This window comes from Malaya genurostris, chromosome 3 (assembly GCF_030247185.1).
Source record: "Malaya genurostris strain Urasoe2022 chromosome 3, Malgen_1.1, whole genome shotgun sequence".
Lineage (NCBI taxonomy): Eukaryota > Metazoa > Arthropoda > Insecta > Diptera > Culicidae > Malaya > Malaya genurostris.
In genome coordinates this window covers 221,049,926-221,064,622 of record NC_080572.1, presented here as the reverse complement: position 1 = coordinate 221,064,622, position 14,697 = coordinate 221,049,926, and the positions used below count along the sequence as shown (strand labels likewise).

Here is a 14,697-nt window from a genome sequence, read left to right as displayed (position 1 = left end):
TACCGAGTACTCAGCGATGCGAATATTTCTTTACAAATCAGAACGTTTTGAAATACTGAACTGCACTTGATCGAGATCTTGCTTACGTATAATCTGAAAAATCGTTTTCATTTTGAATCGATCAGTAAAAGAAGAACCAACGAGATTTATTAAACTTGTCAACGATTTTCATTAAATGATCAACGTTTGCAGCATTGCGTAGCATAAAGCGAAAACCACATAAACAAATTAATTTTTTTTACATCTCTCTTCTCTCCGGAGAAAAAACCTCTCAAAATGTTTAACTGAAATAAGTAATCATTTTAGCCAAACGCCATGCATGGCAAGGTCTGATAGAAAGTTTAACAACCCGCACATGTTTTATCGTGGTACAGAAATGAATAATTCATCCATGATTGAATGAATATGTTGAATGAATTTTAGAGCAAAAATTTTCTTGACAGTTTACTCTTTTGGTCATTGTTTTGCACGCTCATTCAATGTTACTCTCAAGTGAGTCATTTGTACTCACTTTTGCTTATTTGGTTCAAACGGTTCAAAGGTCAAAAAGTGAGTAATATTGATTTAGAAGAATGAGTAACTTCGACTCAGTTTCTAAATTGACAACAAGTTTTACTCACAGAGCTTTGAAAACGTTGTGTGAAAATTTACGTGCACTGAACTTTTCCCTTTGTCGGAGGCGGAACTTTTCCCTCTGTCGGAGGTGGAACGGAGGAAGGCAGACGGATCCTTTCCAATGACCGATGAACAGGTAACGGCTTACTTCATTCGTTGGAAGTAAGTCAGCAAAGAATTCCTTATTCGAATCCCTTATTCAATTCGCTTGATATTGAGTAATATTTACTCACTCGAGCTAATTTTACCATTTGTAGCACTGAGTAAATGTTATTCAGAATTTGACAAATATCATATGTACTCAAAAGTGAGTAAACAAGCTTTGCTCACTATAGAGTAGTTCCACTTTTAACGAAAGTGAGTGAAATTGTACTCACTTTAGAGTAACATTGAACGAGCGTGTGGTAAATATACCTACCTCTCCTTCCTTCAGAGTAGTTACGCATCAGCGCAAACAGTCTCGTCCGGTGATCTATCTTGTATATAAATCAACACTTTCCATACATCAATTTTGTTGTGTCCAGGAAACAATCGTAGGTAGAACGATTAAAACGTCGATCAAGTGTACGTGAAAGTAATTGAAAAAGGAGTTCTCTTAGGCAGGTTAGTCATTATTGTAACCTGAAGAAAATCTTCGGGAACGGATTTGATTTTTTAGAATACTTTTTTATTTCTTCAAAATGACAAGATTGTGTAATATCAGCCGTGTATACACATACAGAAATTTATGTTCTACCTGATGAAATCTGGGATTACGACTTCAACATGATTTTTCTATTATATATTTTTTAATCTAAATAGATTAGGACAAGATGTTCATGAAACGCAAAATATGTTAATCTAGAAACAACGACTGCGCATCATTAACGACTAAAAATGCAACATTTATTTTTAGATACCGCGATGGTAGCCACTATTTCGGAAAAGCAAGCAGTAGATATGTTAAATTCTGTCTTGTCACGGCTTATATACACAGCGACATGTATTTCATATACTTGTCACTGTTTTCGATCTTTGTTGAAAGAAGATCAAATTTCCAGTAAACAACAAAATAACTTTTCTAGATTTAATAATTGCGGCTTAAGAAAATATCTTGAGCTGATAAGAACCTTTTTCGAGTATTTGGACTGATTGTTGTTTTGTTTCCTTCATTCTACCGGTGGTAAATATGTAGACATATTAGTTGATAACTTATGACCTTGAACATTGTCGATTATTTGTGGTTGAAAACCAGTTTTAGCACGACACCTTAAACATATTACTAGAAGAATTGATTTTTGTCTCTATTGAGCATATTCTTAAGCTTAAGGTGAAAAGGATTTTTTTAAGAAAATGTTTTCGTTGAAGATAGGTAAATTGATAACTCGAGATATTGCAGAAAAATGATCAAATAACGGGCATATTCCAACATACCGGCTACAGGCGATCAAATTGTGAATGTTGCTGTTTAAATTTGATATTCGTTTACTGTTCCACTTATTGTTAATTCTCTCGTTTTCTCTGTTTCATGAATCTCGCGCTCAACTACATACGGCAGATCAACGACAACTACTACCATGAACTTCTTCAGTGCATGTGGTTTGGCACGTATTGCAACGAGCGGGCCCCGTCAATTGCGATCGCTCAATGGTTTGATTGCACGTAGTCAGCAGACAGGGTTATACTCGACGGGTTCCGTTGAACCGCAGAAAGGTAGTCCACCAGCTTCCGATGCATCACAATCAGTCAGCGCTACGGCTAATCTGAGTGCACGCACGCACGCCCCTAACAATCTTGAGAAAAAGATGCTTGTGTTCACCAAAAAATACAAATCTGTTGATGAAATTCCGTCTCTCATTAAGTGCATTGCAATGAAATAATCGTTACACAAGGAAACATTTAACGAATCCTCCCGTTTCAGCCAAGAAGTGATGGAACGGTGTCGCAATCAAGTTCGCATCAAAGTCGCCAACTACATGATGATTGCAACCGCGATCGGCTGCATCATAATGATCCTCAGCGGAAAAGGCGCACAGGAGCGAGGGGAATCGGTGCAGAAAATGAACCTCGACTGGCACAAGGAATACAATGAAAAGGCTCGCCAAGAAAAAGCTGAATCGAAGAATTGATTGGTCTGTTGAGTTTAAATGTGAAAATCGATTAATTTTCCGTGCAAACAACCGAATGATTACTTTCACCGTAGAGCAACATTAACAGCTGTGCATAATTATACAGTTTCATTATCACTCAGGTCATAGTTTTCAATTGGTTTAAACTTTAGTCCCATTCATATGCTTATGATATTGATTGGAAACAGATGATATATTATTTTAAACTCAATCGTTATTTCTATATATATATCATGGTCCTTTTTTGGAAAATTTATAAATATTTTCACGTTACACATACTTGCGTCATTTTTTATTCGTTCTCGTTTATTCTCTACTTTGTTGCTGTTATGAGAAATCCGCAAAAATAACAAATCTCCACTTAGTGCCATTAATTCGGTGTTCGTTTAGCCGCGTGGCTATTGTTAGTCGTAGCTGCATCTGACGTCCGTTAAGTTATAATCGATAATGAACTGGCAATTGGTGTGTCTTTAACCTATCCCAGGCCCTACTGTTTGGCCACGGTGACGTTTCTATGTGTTTAGTTTATACAACTTTAATCCTGAACTCAAATTGATTCAAACATGGCGGAGAGACTATCGATCCCTTGCGGATGACAAGCAGGGGAGTTTATAAATTTTCAGTTTCATATCCAAGTATTAAAATTTTTGAAGTGGCTGGGGTTTACCAGGAGATTTATACCTATCTCCTTTATAATTTATCTTTTTTTCGGACAGTACCAAACCAGATGCCGTGTGGAATCCGGCGGAAAAAATAGCCAAGAAAGATCCACGGGGTTCACGCTACCATGTCAGAAAAGGCGACAATTGCAGCAGTTTCAAATCTGGTCTGTTTTTATTGATCTATTACTTCACTCAACCTACAAAACCCAGGATTTCGTTTCGGGAGGGGGCCACAAATAAGAAATAATGCGTCTAAGTGATGATTCTTGTGCATTTAGTATTTTTTGTTTTATTTTATTTTTTGAAGAGTGAGTGCAAGTATGTAGCATTTTAAGTGAATATGTACTCACATATTTCGGATTGGACAATGAGAGATTTAAGCAAAAATTTCTATGTGTTAAAGGGAAGGGATCGATTTTTTCATTTCTTCGAGTCCTAGTCCCATAGTTCGTATTCGACTTCTAGTTCAGGAAAAGCTGAGTGATGAGTATTAAAAGCTTCAATTTCAATGGTGTGTTCGTATAAGCCACGATGTAAGAAGGAACAAATATTTCGAAACTATTCAGTAAGCTCTTCTAGTTTTGCAAAATTTGTTGGTTATTTGTCGAACAGATGGTCAAGCCGATTTTAACAAATTTATATTCAAATGAGGTGCCTTATTATCCCACGTGATACTGTTTCATTTCATAGAGTCAACTTCCGTGTCTGGATCAGAGATGTCTGCAGATTTGTTTGTAAATCAGCAGATTTATAAAATAAGCTGTAGACATGTTTCAGTTGCAGACTTTTTTGTAGACTTTTGAAAATCACGTTTTTAGTAGACGTTTGTAAAAATTTACCGATTGTTTAAATCGCCGCGATCTTTTTTTTTGTTCGCTATACCAATTCCGTGCTTCATTATTTGAAGAAAATTTGGAGTTCGCGGACTTTTTTCCGAATTTAAGTTTTTCAATATATTTGAAATTTTCAGGGGAATATATGCATGTATATATTTGAAATTTTACAGGGTGAGTATAAAATTTAAATTCCTAATTGGGAGTGATGATGTAACAAAAGAAAAATTTTCTTAGTAGCATTCAAAAACTTCAAAACAGAACTCACATAAATTTCTCAGAGCTCACACCGATTTTCAATCGCTCCAATAATTCACACTTATACTTATATTACCGAAATCGGTAATATCCTGTTCTCTGGCGTATAATAATGGAGTAAGTCAACAGTAACCAAGCGACACCATCATCATCAGCATAGGCGAACATGCTTCTGAAGTGTGCTCGCGTTCATCTTTTTTATCCTGAGTATGCAAGTGCAACATCCAGCGGCAGGACATCTTTTTTATTCGCAGAATCTTGCTAAAACTATGATATGTTTGCTCAGTACTAATCATTATGGCACTTTCTGATCATCCAGTACAATTTCCTTTAAGTTTGACATTGATTGTAATCACTGAGCGACTTTTGAGCCTCGAAAATAAATTTGATTGCAAAAAGAAGCGGGCTATTTAAAACTGGTTGATAAAATCTTCTAATTAGCACATCTTGTTAGTTGATAATCAAAAAATTCATTTCTGTTCCTGATTCCGCAAATAAAAGTTAAAAATCCCAAAATGGAAATTAGTTTACTTCGATTTCGGGAGGGGCCCGGGCCCCTTCGGCCCCCCCTCTGGGTACGTGCCTGCTGCTACCAATGACATCATATTCAGGATTGCCACATTTATATCTGTATTTTTCAGCAGAAAAATCTGTAAATCTATATCGGGGGATCAAAAATCTGTATATGAAAATGGTAAGAAATCGAAACACAACGAAATGAAATAGTCTTTTTATTTTGAAAAAAAACAGTATCAATTTCAATTTTTAATTCACGCTATCAAAAATCTGGCCGCAAATCTGTAATCTGCGTAGACAGAATCGTGGTCACAAATTTATCAGAAAAATCTGTAAAATAAAGATTAACCAATCCTGAATCTATCAGTAAAAGTCGAAGAAAATTCCTTCTTAATCAACCAATCAAAAGCCCAATAGTACCTTTCAAACGAGCCTAAGCTTGTTCAAATCTCCGAAAAAAATAAGCAAAAAAAAACGTGTTTTCACTGCTGCGACATTTATACCATTATCACCCCTATTCACCCCTATTCTGTACGTCGATCGATTCGAAATATTCCGATCGAATGTGCAATTTCCATTCTGCATTCCGTTCGAGTTGGGTATGAACTCGAATATCCACCCCGATTCTGCAATCCGACGGATTTCTGATACGAACGAAACTACACTTTCGTTCGAGTTCGAATTTTGCATTCTTTATTCCGTTCGACTTGTATGATTCGTTCGGGCAACTTGAAATTTCGAATACTAACTGTCAAAGCTATCAACACTACTTACACGTTCTTTTTCTTTTTATATTCACCCCGATTCTGCAATCCGACGGATTTGTGATACGAACGAATCTACACTTTCGTTCGAGTTCGAATTTTGCATTCTTTATTCCGTTCGACTTGTATGATACGATCGACTCTCGTTCGGTAACACTTGAAATTTCGAACACTAACCATCAAAGCTGTCAACACTACTTACACGTTCTATATTATTTATATTATTCATTTCTTAGTAAACGAAACCGTAACACTTGTATAAACAAATTAGAACGATTCTAAACCGAACAGAAGTAATACGTACGCAAGTCGATCGAGTAATGTTCGAAAATTTAACAACTCGAACGAATGATATTCGAGTTCATACCCAACTCGAACGGAATGCAAAATGGAAATTGCACATTCGATCGGAATATTTCAAATCGATCGACGTACAGAATAGGGGTGATTATTCATTTCTTGGTAAAAGCAAACGGTCACACTTGTATAAACAAATTAGAACGATTCTAAACCGAACAGAAGTAATACGAGCGTAAGTCGATCGAGTAATGCTCGAAATTTTAACAACTCGAACGAATGATATTCAAGCTCATACCCAACTCGACCGGAATGCAGAATGGAAATTGCACATTCGATCGGAATATTTCGAATCGATCGACGTAAAGAATAGGGGTGATCATTAGTTCGAGTTGTTAAATTTTCGAACATTACTCGATCGACTTGCGTACGTGCGACTTCTGCTCGGTTTAGAATCGTTCTAACTCGTTTATACAAGTGTGACGGTTTCGTTTACTAAGAAATGAATAATTACCCCTATTCTGTACGTCGATCAATTCGAAATATTCCGATCGAATGTGCAATTTCCATTCTGCATTCCTATCGAGTTGGGTATGAACTCGAATATCATTCGTTCGAGTTGTTCTATTTTCGAACATTACTCGATCGACTTGCGTACGTATTACTTCTGTTCGGTTTAGAATCGTTCTAATTTGTTTATACAAGTGTGACGGTTTCGTTTACTAAGAAATTAATAATCACCCCTATTCTGTACGTCGATCGATTCGAAATATTCCGATCGAATGTGCAATTTCCATTCTGTATTCCGTTCGAGTTGGGTATGAACTCGAATATCATTCGTTCGAGTTGTTCTATTTTCGAACATTACTCGATCGACTTGCGTACGTATTACTTCTGTTCGGTTTAGAATCGTTCTATTTTGTTTATACAAGTGTGACGGTTTCGTTTACTAAGAATTGAATAATATAAATAATATAGAACGTGTAAGTAGTGTTGACAGCTTTGATAATTAGTGTTCGAAATTTCAACGTGAGTTCGATCGAATCATACAAGTCGAATGGAATAAAGAATGCAAAATTCGAACTCGAACGAAAGTGTAGATTCGTTCGTATCACAAATCCGTCGGATTGCAGAATCGGGGTGAACGTCTTACTCGATCGACTTGCGTACGTATTACTTCTGTTCGGTTTAGAATCGTTCTAATTTGTTTATACAAGTGCGACGGTTTCGTTTACTAATAAATGAATAATATAAATAGAAAAAGAACGTGTAAGTAGTGTTGACAGCTTTGATGGTTGGTGTTCGAAATTTCAAGTGTCCCGAACGAATCATACAAGTCGAACGGAATAAATAATGCAAAATTCGAACTCGAACGAAAGTGTAGAATCGTTCGTATCACAAATCCGTCGGATTGCAGAATCGGGGTGAATATAAATAATATAGAACGTGTAAGTAGTGTTGACAGCTTTGATGGTTAGTGTTCGAAATTTCAAGTGTTCCCGAACGAGAGCCGATCGAATCATACAAGTCGAACGGAATAAAGAATGCAAAATTCGAACTCGAACGAAAGTGTACACCCCGATTCTGCAATCCGACGGATTTGTGATACGAACGAATCTACACTTTCGTTCGAGTTCGAATTTTGCATTCTTTATTCCGTTCGACTTGTATGATTCGATCAACTCTCGTTCGGGAACACTTGAAATTTCGAACACTAATCATCAAAGCTGTCAACACTACTTACACGTTCTATATTATTTATATTATTCATTTTTTTGGTAAACGAAACCGTCACACTTGTATAAACAAATTGGAACGATTCTAAACCGAACATAAGTAATACGCACGCAAGTCGATCGAGTAAAGCTCGAAAATTTAACAACTCGAACGAATGATATACGATTTCATACCCAACTCGAACGGAATGCAGAATGGAAATTACACATTCGATCGGAATATTTCGAATCGATCGACGTACAGAATAAGGGTGGTAGATTCGTTCGTATCACAAATCCGTCGGATTGCAGAATAAGTCTATAGGCTTATTTGAAAACTACTGTTGGGCCATTGATTAAGTTGGAGCTGTCACTTTCGGATCCGGAGATATACACCCCGATTCTGCAATCCGACGGATTTGTGATACGAACGAATCTACACTTTCGTTCGAGTTCGAATTTTGCATTCTTTATTCCATTCGACTTGTATGATTCGATCGACTTTCGTTCGGGAACACTAGAAATTTCGAACACTAACCATCAAAGCTGTCGACACTACTTAAACGTTCTTTTTATATTAGTAATTTCTTATGTCCCGTTTACACTTCTGCTGGCTGCCAGCATGCTGGTGTCAGTGTACTGTCCTCTTAGGAAAAAACGTTCAACTGTGGTACAATGATCCAAAGTATTAGACCAACGAAGGACCACCGTTGAACGTTTTTTTCCTACGAGGGCAGTACACTGACACCAGCATGCTGGCAGCCAGCAGAAGTGTAAGGGGGCATTTTTTTTTTTTTTGTTTCGATTACAGAGGTTTTAACCTTAAGGTCATTCGCCTCTTCGGGCCAGAAAAACTTTCTGACCCTATGTGCGGGGTTGGGAATCGAACCCAGGTGGGCTGCGTGAAAGGCATCGACTTACCCATTACGCTACACCCGTCCCAAGGGGGCATTAGTAAACGAAACCGTCACACTTGTAAAACAAATTAGAACGATTCTAAACCGAACAGAAGTAATCACCCCTATTCTGTACGTCGATCAATTCGAAATATTCCGATCGAATGTGCAATTTCCATTCTGCATTCCGTTCGAGTTGGTATGAACTCGAATATCATTCGTTCGAGTTGTTAAATTTTCGAACATTACTCGATCGACTTGCGTACGTATTACTTCTGTTCGGTTTAGAATCGTTCTAATTTGTTTATACAAGTGCGACGGTTTCGTTTACTAATAAATGAATAATATAAATAGAAAAAGAACGTGTAAGTAGTGTTGACAGCTTTGATGGTTGGTGTTCGAAATTTCAAGTGTCCCGAACGAATCATACAAGTCGAACGGAATAAATAATGCAAAATTCGAACTCGAACGAAAGTGTAGAATCGTTCGTATCACAAATCCGTCGGATTGCAGAATCGGGGTGAATACGTACGCAAGTCGATCGAGTAATGTTCGAAAATCGAACAACTCGAACGAATGATATTCGAATTCATACCCAACTCGAACGGAATGTAGAATGGAAATTACACATTCTATCGGAATATTTCGAATCGATCGACGTACAGAATAGGGGTGTATATGAAAAATCCAAAAATAGGCGAATTAATAACGAAAGCAAATAAGGTATACGAAGGAAAATTAAGAAATCACCCTGCATTATTTTTAATAATTCGATTTTCTTTATTATCTCGCAAGAACATATACGGTTTATAATCACAAAAAACGTCTAAATCAATTTTTGAATGTGTGTTAGAACATCTTCGGTAAACAACTAATTTATTGACCTCTAAAATATATGTATGCAGATATAAGCTATTTTCAAACTCTTGAACGGTATTTGCAAACGACACTAGATGTTTAGCATATATTCACTCACTCGGTCCCATGGCAAATGGAAATTACAAAGTTCCTTCGGAGTCTAGGTCGAATGCAGCAGATTATTGAACGCCGAGTACGAAGACTCCAAATCAAAAAGCAATTGTCGAACCTGAGTTTCGGACAACTCGTCCGAGGCTTGCATCGAGTTCAGTGTCGCAAGCCAGGTAGATACTTTCTCCTTGCCATCGAAATTGTCCGGAATCAGGGACAACCGGTTCATAGTATCTAATAAATCCCGCAATTCCGGTTGAAGATCATCCATGGCACGTATTTCGAGCCTTAATTTGTCCATCAGCGTAATAAACATGGAAACAATGTCGGCGATGCATTTACTGGTGTTTCCTTTGTCGTCTCGAATAGTGATGGGACGATCCTCTCGGATTCGTTCCAGTGCAGCTGGGCAATCCAAGCGAAACTTTTTTACGAACGCTTCAACATTGGGATACTCATCGCCCTGCACCAGTTTGAAAGCTACCTTGTACTGCACCAACAGTTTGGAACAAGCGGCCGTGTATTCCTGGGGGGTAACACAATCCCGAATGTATGCTTTTTCTAGATTTTGAAGAGTCGATACCAAGGCAAATAAATCTGCCATGTTGTCGTATTTTTCGCGTTCTCTTGCATGACGATATAGTTTCACTTCCTCGTACAATTCGGGTCGATTTTCCTGCATTGTTGTGGACTGCAAGTTGCAAAATATTGAATAATCTTTTTTCCAGTAAAGTTAGTAACGTACTCACCTTATAGTTTTGGTTCACAAAGCGCTAGCAAGAATTGAAATGTAATTTATAATGTTTAGATATCTTTTGTTTATATCATGAAGAGAATGATTCATCGCAGGGATGCCATCTAGGTTTAGGAGGCCGAAATTTAACTGATAGGGGCTGATGTGCACTATCAAGTGCTCAGATACAACAGTGTTCATATACTGTCTTCAAAATTAAATATGTTAATCAGAATAAAAATAATTGTCGCAATACTAGAGCTTGTAAAGTTTTTCTGGAGATATTCGTTTAAAGTTTCAACGATAATCACAATTATTGAAAACTGGCAATTGGGCCATATCAACGAATGAATTTTATGTGAGGTACTGTCAAAATGCTATAAAACCGGGACGATAGATTGAAAGGTGAACGCAGGACCCGCAAGCATTCATCCACAGATGAGAATTTATCCGATCCGGCTAGAAGTGCTCTGGGCTGTCTTCCCGGGAAATTTGGACATTGTTTGACATGTTTACGTTGCGGCGCGTGCTTTCAAAATATTTGGAATATCTGTTCAACACGTTTTTGTAGTAAATAATTTTTTTCTGCCAATTTCTATTGAAAATTAATTTTAAATTATTAGAAACCAATGGCCAAGTTGCTGGCTTACTATAGCTTGTGTCCGATTAATGATACTCGTGAATTTCTGGGTATTTCTCGTGACGTTGGTTCTGGTTGCATTATTAACACACTTGGACGAAACATAATCCAGGTTGTAAAGGTATTATATTCAACAAGGAGCGTTTCGCTTGAGTTTAACTGTTTAATCTTCACGGCCAACTCGTTTTCAGCTTAGTAACCAGAAACTGCAACACAGCTGGACATCACTGGAGCGACTCACAAGCAAGGTGGTTTACGATTTTCGTTCCGACAGATACGTTGGTGTTTTCGGAAGCCGATACATTCGCTGCTGGACCAAAGACCAAATCGACATAAACAAGGCCAAAAAAGTTAAATTTTTCCGTGGCATACAGCAACTTCTTACTTTAGACAATGGGCAAGTGTTGATTATATACGATGACGGTACATGCGAATCGTTGGAAAGCGCAGTCCAGACGAGAAATAAAGATCGTCTAAATCCAGACTGTATAGTGAGAAAACCGAACATCGATCCTACGCGGATGACAGTTGAACAAGTTAGTACGACTACCATTGCCACTGGAGAGATCTTGCTGACTTACTTCGTGAAAGAAATAGAATCTGGCGCAGTGGAGCTGAATTTGGTGCTCTTGAATAAGGAAAATCTTAAGCCGGTAGGAGATTTCCAGAAAATAAGGCTCGAGCGAAGGGAACAAAACGTGCAGCTTGTTGGACAGTGCATTGTGGATGCAAGTGGCGGTCCTTCGTTAGTAACAATCTGTACGTAGTATCATAGTTTCTTTTTTCTGAAGTAATTTTAATTTGTTTATTTTTTAGGGTCGGACAAACGTATTTTTTCTCAATTACTGAATTTAGAAGACGACCAGGCCGCGGACACTCAACACAAATCTATCGGAAGTTTTATATCTATTTTGAATACGATCAACACTGCCCAACCGCTATCGATCATTGGTATCAGTAAGGATTATATTGCGATCTACGCCAACAATCTAAACCAAGAAGGGGGAACACTGTTGCTTTATAATGTCCAGTTCAAAGTGGTACAAGCGAAACAATTTTTCAAGGTGTATTTCAGTAATTCCCGGTTTTGGTTAAGCGAAAACCACATTCTGTTAGCGTTCGGACAGACGTTATCGGTCGTTCCGTTTAAGATTAGCAAGGAACAACTGTGCGACATGGTTGGAACGCAGAAAAGTCTCGAACTAAGTAACTATGTTGACAACGAAAGCATCAATGAAGATTGTGACTACAACGAGGGCTACTCATTTGTGGGCCATTTAGACAAGGCAGTTGATGAACCTGAAGTACCAGAGCAGCAGCAAAAGGAAAAAGGACAATTCAAGATTTTTGAAAGTGTAGAAGCCTTCGAAGAGTCATTAAGAGTTGCTTATAAAAATAACATTCAGCTGGACATTATTCAGGATGAAACACTTCCGGAAGAAGTTGTTCAAATGAGACTGATGAGTAACGTTGACAAATCGATTGGGCCGTTAATATTTTCCGAGCGCTTTGAAGCTTTTGTTAATGAGTTGGAGACGCACGGATTCTGTGAAATAGAGATTTCGGATAAAATTATTCCCATAATGATAGAAGCTAGGGCAACCATGGATGTAGCAAAGTGCTTGAAAAGATACAGCACCATTTCGGAAAGAGCGTTAGTTGCGGCTTTGAAATATGCACTTACTTGCAAAGCACCTCTGCCTAAAAGCAGTGAAATGCCTGTTCTTGAATCCATGCTTTTGAAGACCTCAGATATTGATCTTCCAAGTACAAATATGGAAAATGAGCTTCCCAACCAATACATTCTCGATTGCCACGATATTCATGATGAATCTCGGAACGACTTGTTAAACATAGTTCTATCTTGCAGTACAAACCGATCCGCAATTTTACCACTGCTACGAAACGAACTAGAACTGAGCATCGTACTTCGTTTACTGGATCATCTTCTTTATCTGCTAACCGATCCAGTTGCTCAGTTGATGGAATCCCCGACAAACAGCGACAGCTTCGATAGTGATGAAAAGGTCATTGAATGGATAACTCTTTTGATCGATTCGCACTACCAGCAAATTGTCCTTTCGAAGGATGAATCGATCAAAGAGAAAATTGTTTCACTCTTGAATGTTGTAAAGCGGCATGCCGAAAGTTTACGGAAACTAAAATCACTTGCCCCAACCATTCAGCGACTGGTCGAACGGAAAGGTGATCGCAACGAAAGGCGACACAATCAGTGGTACAGTGTGGAAACAATTCAATTGTATTGATAAAATCGATTGTGGAATAAATGTACAATGAACAATTTATCTATACTTTCATTCTAAATGCCCCTTGAAGTAGGTGTCATATCCCAAAGGCAGCGGTTTGAAGGTTATGTTGTATTGCAATGACGGATGTTAGATTTCTGCAGAAACAGTTTGGATATCTTCTCCAGTTGGTGTTACCCCAAGATTGATCTTGAATGCTTCAAAATGTTCCGTAATTTCTTTTTTACCTAAGTTTTATTCAACTATACTAATTCCCAAACTAATCTCACACGACTGTCAAGGACTTAGAAGTCCTGTTGGATTCAAAATTTAATTTCAAGGATGACGTAGAATATACAATCTCTAAGGCTTCCAAGATGTTAGGATTTATATTCCGCATTACAAAGAACTTTAATAACATGTATTGTCTAAAAGCACTATATTGTGCACTGGTTCGCTCTATTCTCGAATACGCTGCAGTCATCTGGGCTCCCTATTATCAACTTGACATATAAAAAGATGAGGAGGCTTTATGCCTGATGGACCAATGCTTAACCAAAGGATTGAGGAAGTGCTGTTGACACCGAGAACCAGCATTTGGAATAGACGACTCGGACATCTCAATCGATAAAGTATGAGGAAACTGGTGACGATGGCAGAAGGTTTCAAAATGACAAATGACGTCACACCAGAGTGCATCGCTTACATTGAGAGTTAGCATGCACGTAACCCATTTCCTTCCATTGTACCGCGTGCCGAAGGGCTACTGGATTTAGTCCACTCGGATGGTATGGGTCCTGGATGGACACATCGAAGTTGCTTCTCTCTGGGTGGCAGTCGTTATATGATGACGTTCATCGACGATGCAAGACGGAAGGTTTTTGTCTATTTCCTGGAACATACACACTTAGAAAATTTGGCAGAATTCGGTAATTTTTTACCGAATTTTCAACAGCTCAACGTTCGGTAATCAGTTCGGTAATTGAATTGATTACCAATCGTTCGGTAATTGCTGAACTGTCAAACAACTGACAGTATGGTTTTTACCGTACTCGGCGACTATTCAGATTTACCGTATGAATTGTATATCTATTTACAAAATTCTGTAATGAAAATTTACGTAAAACTGATCGTCCGGTAAAAATTTGCATAATTATTGTAAAATAAAACTCATGTACCGAAATATCGGTCATTTCTATAGATTACCGAAATTTCTCGTCAAAAATATTACCGAACAAAGGAATTAAATCTTTGTGTGTAAGAAACAAGCTTTTGAAACATACGAAAGTTTCAAGTCCATGGCTGAGCTCAGAACAGGAAGAAAGCTAAAGGCTTTGAGAACGGACAACGGAACTGAGTACGTCAACAGAACCTTAAGAACAAGCATAATGAAAGATGGAGTGCGTCACGAAAAGACTTGTCCGTACACCCCTCAGCAAAACGGA

At 38.0% G+C, this 14,697-nt stretch overlaps 3 protein-coding genes across 3 annotated transcripts; 2 read left to right on the top strand and 1 right to left on the bottom strand.

The window, feature by feature from the left end:
• Positions 1-1,048: 1,048 nt before the first annotated feature.
• On the top strand, positions 1,049-2,929 carry LOC131437726 (UPF0389 protein CG9231). Its single transcript, XM_058607250.1, has 3 exons — positions 1,049-1,218; positions 2,153-2,455; positions 2,516-2,929. Exons 2-3 carry the CDS (start codon positions 2,172-2,174, stop codon positions 2,721-2,723), a joined length of 492 nt encoding a protein of 163 aa, XP_058463233.1. The 5' UTR covers positions 1,049-1,218; positions 2,153-2,171; the 3' UTR covers positions 2,724-2,929.
• Positions 2,930-9,410: 6,481 nt separating this feature from the next.
• Positions 9,411-10,536, bottom strand: LOC131438298 (vacuolar protein sorting-associated protein 28 homolog). The gene is made up of 2 exons (XM_058608198.1): positions 10,383-10,536; positions 9,411-10,324 (listed from the first exon to the last, which is right to left on the bottom strand). The coding sequence occupies exon 2, from the start codon at positions 10,313-10,315 to the stop codon at positions 9,683-9,685; it is 633 nt and encodes a 210-aa protein (XP_058464181.1). The 5' UTR covers positions 10,316-10,324; positions 10,383-10,536; the 3' UTR covers positions 9,411-9,682.
• Positions 10,537-10,807: 271 nt separating this feature from the next.
• LOC131437721 (nucleolar protein 11) lies at positions 10,808-13,312 on the top strand. Its single transcript, XM_058607246.1, has 3 exons — positions 10,808-11,127; positions 11,198-11,765; positions 11,823-13,312. The coding sequence occupies exons 1-3, from the start codon at positions 10,996-10,998 to the stop codon at positions 13,271-13,273; spliced, it is 2,151 nt and encodes a 716-aa protein (XP_058463229.1). The 5' UTR covers positions 10,808-10,995; the 3' UTR covers positions 13,274-13,312.
• The last annotated feature ends 1,385 nt before the right edge of the window (positions 13,313-14,697 follow it).